The 9,388-nt window shown below is 46.7% G+C and overlaps 1 protein-coding gene across 1 annotated transcript; it reads right to left on the bottom strand.

The window, feature by feature from the left end:
- Positions 1 to 4,648: 4,648 nt before the first annotated feature.
- LOC307243761 (atypical chemokine receptor 3-like) lies at positions 4,649 to 8,550 on the bottom strand. Its single transcript, XM_080018699.1, has 2 exons — positions 8,512 to 8,550; positions 4,649 to 6,012 (listed from the first exon to the last, which is right to left on the bottom strand). The coding sequence occupies exon 2, from the start codon at positions 5,964 to 5,966 to the stop codon at positions 4,797 to 4,799; it is 1,170 nt and encodes a 389-aa protein (XP_079874825.1). The 5' UTR covers positions 5,967 to 6,012; positions 8,512 to 8,550; the 3' UTR covers positions 4,649 to 4,796.
- Positions 8,551 to 9,388: the final 838 nt, after the last annotated feature.

Below are 9,388 nucleotides of genomic sequence, written 5' to 3'. Positions count from 1 at the left end.
AATTAAAAAAATATAAATCTGTCCATCTATCAGTGGCGCGAGAAGAGAAAAGACCCTTAAATGAAGTAATTAACTACCAATACCCTGACATAAAACAACTCAAATGAGAATGAAATTCTTCATCTCAGGGGAGCCCGGGCCGGCAGGACTCAGCGGCGTGATGGGCCGAGACGCCGCCTTTCGGTGTTGCAACTCCCAGCTCCGCATTCTTCCCTCCAAGTCCCCGCCGTTGCTCCGTAAATCAGAGGAATGGAGGAGACAAGATCAGTCGTCGAGTCGGCTCAAAGACACGCACTATGGTCTGCCGTTGCCGCTTTCGCGGAGGAGATTGCTCGTGAAGACTCAAGAGAGAGAAAGTCGCGCGATGAAAACCCTCACGCCGGAGGACTCGAGGGTTCAGTGCAGGGTCAGCCCTTGGAAACCCCGGCGACACCGCCGCACGGCGAAAGGCGCCCGGAGCCGAGCGCGACGGCGACCCGGTGGCCTGGCGTTATGCAGCGTTATGATCATGCACGTCCAGTGCTAGTCCGCGGATGTCCGACGGGTGACCGGTTCGACTCCCCTCTCCGCCCCGGCAGCCGGAATCGCGACGACAAACACACCCCGCTGCGGTGGGTCTGCGGTGGGTCTGCGGTGGAGCCCCCCTCCCCCCCAGGACTCCCGGAATGACGGCGCTCGGAGCTCTTCCGAGAGAAAGCCGTGCAGCTCCGAGATGGCGGACGTGGGGATGAAGATGTTCCGCCGCAGCTTGTACTGTTTAACTGAAAGCCGAGACTCCAGCCGCACAGGCCTTGTTTTCCATTTCTAATTATTCTACTTATGGGATGTGAACGATACGGCAGGGTCGAACGCCGGAGTGACAGAGGAAAACAGGGGGGCCCCCAGCGCACGAGGCTCCAGGCAATTGCCTAACTACGCCGTATGGAGGGACCGCCCGTGGATTTATTGTCTACCCCCGCGACTCCTCTCCTTCCATCATTCATAAATGTTATTTCGCCACCACGCAGGGTGAGGGCACCGTTATTGTACCATAATGGAACACTCCCTTCACCGGTTGTGCTTCTGGCCCATTATCTGTGAGTCTTAAATCAAAGTGAGAGGCCGCCCCGTCCACCGTATGACACAGCTCAAACACAAACCAGCCCTGAGAGGAGGCAGCACCGAAGAGGATCTCAGAGTGTTTAAGTACACTGATACTTACAAATACCATCTCCTGCTCCACTCTCCAAACAACGCTGTAAAATATAGAGCGACCGGTACGGTTACTTAGATTGTGATGTAGTTTAGAATTACTTTATTGATCCCTAGAGGTGCATCGGATAGAGCGTGCACCTTTTTTTTTTCCAATAACTGACAGTATATCTAACAATTACTTATATATATAAAATATTTATTATAGTATAAGGGAAAAACGATGAATAAATAAGTAATATGGAGATTTACGACTGACTTTCCATTTACCTTTCCCCCGGTCCCGCCAAGTTTAATGAGCTGTGTGTGTCCATGATAACAGCAAGAACAGAAAGCAGAGTGAGGGAAACCGCGTCACAAAGGAAACCAGTTTTAACGGCTGCCCGGAGTCGCGCTCCCAACGGAGCGGCCATCTTCGCGTTTCACCCGCTCGCGCAGAAAGTGTTTTTTTTCTGGGGGGGGGGGGGGGGAAATCAAAGCTGACAAATTGCAAAAGGGACGCGGAGAACATCACAGCGAGCGGGCGAGGGCGAGCCAAGTGCAACACGGGGAAGCAGCTGCAGCCGGACCCGGTCAGCGTGAGGTCCTTCTCTGAGACGACGCTGAGAGCTCATACACCTTTTCTGGTGCTTTTTCCTTTTGATTATTTAAAAGATACACAGCAGGTCGTTGGGAAAATGAGTTGTAAATGCTGTCGTTCGTTTCCCTGCCAACTTTCCAAAACACTCTACTTGTCTCTGAAATGTGATCCTGGTGGTGGGGTCACACCTCTCCCTTTCCATTTTTAATATACATTATATAAATTGATGGTGCCGTGTGTACTTTTTTAAAAATTAAAATGGTAGCTGTGTACTTAGCAAAATAAATGACCTCTTGAAAAAACTACGTAACTAGTCCTGCCAGCCGTCCCTTATAATAAACAATGTCCTTATTGAAGAAACATACAATGTCGTGTTCCTGATTTTATCGATAGCTGAAGCGACTTTGTTCATGGAAAGAAATAGCCCTATCACGAACAGTACACAGTCCAGGCGTCCATTTTCTCAGGATCAGCGCCGTTGGGAGCATATCTTCCCTCCCACTGGTTGTCGCCCGGAGCCCAGCTCTGCTCATTTGCGTAAAGTTGAAACCTGCTCAACTCTCCTTGTCGCCGGTCGTCGCTCCGGCCCCTGCAGCTGGATGAAGCCCAGCTCCGTTTGAAATGCACTGCAGCCCCTTTTGCCAGCGGTATGACCCGACCATAGTGTTGCATGCAACAGGTGTGTGTGTTTTTATTTGTCTGTGTGTGTGTGTGTGTGTGTGTGTGTGTGTGTGTTTGTGTGTATCATAATTTCACCTGTTATCACACATACCATCATATTGCGACACTGCTTTGCCAGCCCAGTTGGAAAACATCCTTTCTGTCTGTCTGTCCATCTATCTATATATATATCTGTCTGTCTGTCTATATATCTGTCTGTCTGTTGGTCTGTCTGTCTGTCTGTCTATCTGTGTCTGCCTATCTATCTACCTATCTATCTATCTGTCTATCTATCTATCTATCTATCTATCTATCTATCTGTCTGTCTGTCTGTCTGTCTGTCCATCTATATATCTGTCTGTCTGTCTGTCCATCTATATATCTGTCTGTCTGTCTGTCTGTCTGTCTATCTGTGTCTGCCTATCTATCTACCTATCTATCTATCTGTCTATCTATCTATCTATCTATCTATCTATCTATCTGTCTGTCTGTCTGTCTGTCTGTCCATCTATATATCTGTCTGTCTGTCTGTCCATCTATATATCTGTCTGTCTGTCTGTCTGTCTGTCTATCTGTGTCTCCCTATCTATCTACCTATCTATCTACCTGTCAATCTGTCTGTCTGTCTGTCTGTCTGTCTGTCTATCTATCTATCTATCTATCTATCTATCTATCTATCTTTTTTTATCTTTTTGATTTTTGTCTGATAAGAAATTGTGTACTACAACCGTGAAAATGAACCGTGAACCGTGAAGGACCATAGAAATCAGCATGGCACACCATTTTTATTTTTGTGTTTCATCTACAGTATAACAAAACATATGTTAAACATTACAAAAGCCCCGGAATGCCTCTGTTCTTGTTGACACATGTTTGCGTCTTCATTCTTTTCTAATCTCATTGCGAAGCTTTTTTTTATTTTTTGGGTATAAAAGAATACATGTGTAACCAATAGGATGACACCATCTGTTTGACGTCAACACAGGGAAGAAATATGCTTTCTACAGTGAAGTGAACTGTATCTACAGTACCGATGTTTACGACACGTCAATTCCACACAGGCACTCGTGCACACACAAACACGCAATCATACACAAACATACAGACACAGGCACACACACACACACACACACACACACACACACACACAGTCTGAGTTGTGTTCTTGCTATTTAGTCATTAATAAACACATGGTGCACATCACAGCTGATACCTACATGACAGAAAAGCTGTGGGACGTTATTACCCATAAACGCTTTGCTCACTGTGCTGATGCAGCAGGATTTCCACCACATGGACACATGGTCTCTTTTCCACGTCTTCTAGTTTGCCACACTTCGACTTCAATTCATCGTCGTATTTGGGTACGTCTCTGGGTGCTAGTAGTCATAAAGGAGAGTACGGTAAAAAAAAAAGTTTAATCCTCAGACTAAAAAAAAGCACGTGTGGAAATGCCCGGACCACAAACATAAACACAAAACAATGCAAATAATAGTTAATGACTTTGGAACACAACATGAAGCTACAAAACTTTTTTTTTTTCCCAAACGAGTGCATAGAAAATATCTTTCGTTCAATTAATAAGGCTACTGCAACTTGAATCTGGGAGATTCCTTTCGTGTGATGTGAGGTCGAGCGATTGGAACAGCAGGACTGCAACGGAGGTGGTTCAGGGATGAGGATGCACAAAACTGGAGGAATCTAGACGTCAAATATTTCAAGCCAATTAATCACAGCACGACAAAAAATGATTTAAGAAATATAATATATAAATAGGATTCGATACAAAAGGAATAAAAAATATAGGTTTTTCCAATAGCATTGGTATTTATGTCAACATCCTTCAGACTTTGTAATGGAGATAGAAAGACACATTGTGCAGTACAATCACCATCGAAATAATAATATATTCAGTGATCGGTCTGCTATAGAGAGCAAGTGTACTGTGCATATTTACAGCCACCATTTTGGCTTTACAAGTACGTAACTGTTAATCGCTGACAACAGCCATTACAATGACAAATACATCACCGCAGACAGAAAGGGGTGATTCACTAGTTAATTACATCTAAGTGCTATTTTTTTATTTTTTTATGATTCGATCAGTCGTTATCATTTCAGGCAGTCTTCAGGTTTACTTTAAGTGTGACGCTGAAAGACGTTGTTCAGATCTTCAGGAAATGCTGGTCAGACCTGGCGTCGTGTTTCGATTTGTTCGGGCACCAGAATCTCTAAGAACTAGATTAACGATTATGCCGGATAGATTTTGACCATTTAACGTTTACAGTCCTTAAGGCTTACAGACAGTGTCGCAAAAAAAAAAAAAAAAAAAAAAAAAAAAAGTTAATGAGACTACTAATCCGATTCAGATCAGCGGCGGGTTGTCAAGAGCGACGGCCGAGTACTCGGTCTCGGATGTGTGCGGGACCTCGATGAGGCGCGCCAGCCCCGTCCTGGTCGAGTACTTGAAGATGAAGGCCTTCATGAGGTCGTAGCGGTAGTTCCTGTTGAGGAAGTTGTAGAGGATGGGGTTGAAGCAGCAGTGCAGCAGCGACAGGCACTGGGTGAGGTGCAGCGCCACGTAGAGCACGTTCTCCAGGCCACAGGTCAGCGGCACCAGGCCCAGCTGGGAGAGAGCGTCGGCCAGCAGGACGGCATGGTACGGCCCCCAGCAGCCCAGGAACACCACGATGTAGGCCAGGATCACCTTGCGGCTCACGCAGCGCTCCTGCTCCACCGCGGGGGGCGAAGAAGAGGAGGAGGAGGAGGAGGAGGAGGAGGAGGAAGAGGAGGAGGACGGGGCGATGGCTCTGGCCAGCAGGGTGTAAAACACAGCGATCAAGGGGAAGGGCAGGACGAAGCCCAGCAGGATGAAGCTCAGCTGCACCCCCACCATCCACTCGCGGGGGTTCTCGTCGGGGTACAGGGGTCTGCACAGCACGGCGTCCCCGTGCGACGCCCTCACGGCCTGCAGGAAGTAGGTGTCCGGCAGCGAGGCCACCAGAGCCAGGAGCCACACCCCGACGCACGCCGCCCTGCGGATCAGCTTCCTGCGCGAGCCGCCCTGGCCGCCGGCGGGCCGCGTCACGCTCAGGTAGCGGTCCACGCTCATGCACGCCAGGAAGAAGATGCTGCCGAAGAGGTTGACGGAGAACAGCAGGTGGGTGAGTTTGCACGCCAGCTGGCCGAACGGCCAGTGGCCGTGCTGCGCCAGGGAGCTTACCCACACAGGCAGCGTCAGGCAGACACACAGATCGGCGACGGCCAGGTGGGCGATGTAGGTGTGCGTCTCGTGGCGAGGGGCGGAGTCCCTCTGCGCCCGCACGTTGACCCAGAGGACCAGGGCGTTGGCGGCCAGACCCACGACAAAGATGAATATGTAGAGGACGCACATGGAGTAGAGCAGGGCACTCCGGTTGAAGGCCGTGGCGCAGACCTCCGTGTCCACGCTCGATATGTTACTGAAGGGGTCGCTCAAGTTGAGATCCCCCAAGGACTCCCAGAGGTACTCCATCTCACTGGAGCTCAGACTCATCTCAGAGCTGGAAGAAGTTCAGACGCTGCCGTCTGCGGAAAAGTCCCTGTGGGAACGCGACACCAGTAAACATCGGTTTGACAGTTCTCACACTGTTTGTGTTAAGACATAGGGCATGGAAATCAACTGCTAAATACTCCCGTCTGTTTTTATGTTGTTGTTTTGCTTTTCTGCGGATATCAGAGCGTCTTTCTACTCGAGTTGCAAATTGCTTTCAAATAAAATTAAGCTTTGACAAGGATAAGATGGGATGCAGTCAGGAATTTAATTGTCATTACATAATAAAGCATAAAGTCACATGCGGCTTCCCACTAGTTGTTTCAAAATCTTAAAGTGGTTAACTATAAATACATACAGAATTTTTTGTGTGTTGTGTGTGTGTGTGTGTTTGCCTATAAGAGTGTGTTTTTTTTTATATTTAAACTGCAGTCATTCTGCAGCAACAGAAATGTTTACACTAGCCAAAAAAGCACGGAGAGCGGATTGGACACGAGGAAGTGGGAATCGAGAAACCCAAACAGAGTGTATTTCGAGAGCGTTCTGGGCGTTACGAGATAGGGATGGGAAACCCGATGCCGTTTTTTAAAGAATGTTTTCCATCCGTCTGCTCATTTGAAATAAAGAGACGGAGAAGAAAACCCATGTCCATTTATTCTCTTTTGAAAAAAAAAAGAGAGACAAGAAGAGGGCGAGAGAGGAGCTTTCAGCACCAAGAGCATCAAAGGAACCCCTCCCCGTATCCTTAAATACGTCATTTTATAACATCTGAAACTAATAACACGCACACACACACACACACACACACACACACACATTCACTCACTCACTCACGCAAATGATTGGAAATCGAGGGAATGCAGCAGAGAAGTACTGTAATGATTTAAAAGCACAATCCCCGTTCATCTGTCTGTCTCTATCGGCTCCTCCGACCGGCGAACCCCTCAGCGCGGTTCAGAGGCGAAAGGTCGGATGTCACCGCCGGTACACGGAGCGGCTTAACCCCCCCTCCGAAATTTCTCCTCTCTGACGTGTACACAACCCCGGCGGGGAGATGAACGGACACGGCGGCGGGAGGCTCAGCGCCGCGCGGCGTGGCCCGAAAACCCGCGGCCGAGGCCGAGGCGAAGGTCGCCGACCGCCAGGTCGCACGGCGGGCGGGGGGCCGGGAAAACCTGACAGCTTAAAACAGCTGTCTGTCTCTCTTTCTGTCTGCGGGGGAGGAGGAGGAGGAGGAGGAGGAGGAGGAGGAGGAGACTGGGCATGCGTGTGCTGTGTACGCACATGATTTGGATGTGATCTATGTGGTAGGATTCTATGTAAGAATTTTTTTATCTCTTGAGTGAGCGAAACTCTGGTGTCTGTATCAGACTTGTGTCCCCTGCCGCGGTGGTGTGTTATGTCTGCCCTCGGCATCTGCCGGGAGTGGTGCCAGAGTTTCTTTCTTTTTTTCTTTCTTGCGTCCTTTCGTTATTTCTTTCCAACGGCCGGATTCTGTTTGGCCAGATAACCCCCTAAGACTAGTCCCCTTCCATTATATGGAAAACACCTGGAGGTGCCAGGTAGCCTCCACAAGCTTCAAACCAATTAACCCATTCACACGCTCTCAGATAAGGTCAATGCACATGGGCCATTGTATATATCACACACACACACACACACACACACACACACACACACACACACACACACACACACACACTCTAACATACGTACGCACGCATGCACGCGCACGCACAAAATATATATACATATTTATTTGAATGTATTTATAATTGTGTGTAGATGGATAGATATGTGTTTAAGTGTGTGTTTTGTGTGTGTGTGTGTGTGTGCGTGTGCGTGTGCGTGCGCGCCTACACGTCAACGCAAGTCGGCAGTTAAAACAACATGTTAAAGCCCTTATAGTATAAGTCAAAAGCTGAAAAGCGTTTCATGTGTTAATTATGCGCAGAAGAACCGGCAGGGGAGACAATAAATGTTCAGATTGATTAATTACTTTCTTATGGCTTTTGAAGAGAGAGTTGAAGAGATTAAACGCAGGTTCCTGGTGTGTCCTGGTCCCTTGCAAAGAGGCAATTTCAGTGGATTAAAAAAAAAAAAAAAAAATGCTGCTCCATACAATTAAAATCGACTTAGTTTGGCTGCATGATTTATCTCGATTTATAAAATATTCCTAATCAGCCCGGATTGGGTTTGTAGTAATTTTTTTTTTTTTTTTAAGGAGAGAATATTGGGATGCAATGCAACTTTGAATGCAACTTTCTGGGATGCAGGAAGGCATCAGCAACTCATCCATAATGGAAATTGAAACTCCACATGCAATAATCATGCATTAAGCATATAAGCTCTCCGAAACCCCGAGGCTATCCACAAACTACCTGAGCAGTATTTTAAATAATAATAACAGGCTTTACTCTGCAACTTTGATAGAAATGGGATCTCCTTTGAGTTATCCTCTTATCAGCTGCTGCACCAACGGGGATGATTAAAGTGCGTTAAAGAATTCTCCCATCGAAACCCCTTTAAACTCCTCCGATCATCTTACTTGTTTGTATGGAGCGCAGACCTCGTCCTTCAAACGTCTCCCCTCCGCGAAGAATGGAAGCAGACGCTTGTGGGTGTAGATACTTTCTCAGTTGCGTTGCGTTCGTGCGTGCGTGCGTGCGTGCGTGCGTGCGTTGCGTGCGTTGCGTGCGTGCGTGCGTGCGTGCGCGTGCCCTGCATCCTCTGCTGTAACCTCCCTCTGCACTTGCTACCGCTGTACTGTCGAGCAAGCAGCGCCCGGGAGGCAGGACAAAGCCTGAGTCATCGCAATACGTACGGGGCTCTCCGTGACGTCATACAACGGCTGATGACGTCGGCAGGGATCTGTTGGTCCCCAAAACAACCTGGGGTTCGTTGCAAATGCAACGTCATCAACTAACCCTACAGTAACCCTACATTGCAGGCTTTGAATGGCAAAAAATGGTATAATAATAATAATAATAATAATAATAATTATTATTATTATTATTATTATAATATTTGGGTTTTTTTAGGAAAAATATAATTTTAGAAAGTTGGTATTACTTCGAGACATTATAATTTATTATTATTATTATTATTATTATTATTATTATTATTATTATTACTTCTTATAATAATAATAATAATAAATTATAATGTCTCGAAGTAATGCCAACTTTCTAATATTGTATTTTTCCTCAAAAAAAATAAATAAATCATTGACTTAATTGCACAGGCACTTATGAAGCCAAATGAGCCTCAAAGGATTACAGATAAACAGTAAGAGTAGAATATAATTGTAATGTCCCACTACAAACTACATTCTACAAACATCAAATAAAACTCCATTTAATAACTGAGAATTCTTGCTGATCTAACCGAAAACAGTGAACGTACACACTAATTTTAATATTGCA

This window comes from Zeus faber (assembly GCF_960531495.2).
Source record: "Zeus faber genome assembly, chromosome: 18".
NCBI classification, from domain to species: Eukaryota; Metazoa; Chordata; class Actinopteri; order Zeiformes; family Zeidae; genus Zeus; species Zeus faber.
The sequence above is the reverse complement of the archived record's forward strand: the minus strand, read 5'-3'. Positions and strand labels throughout refer to the sequence as shown.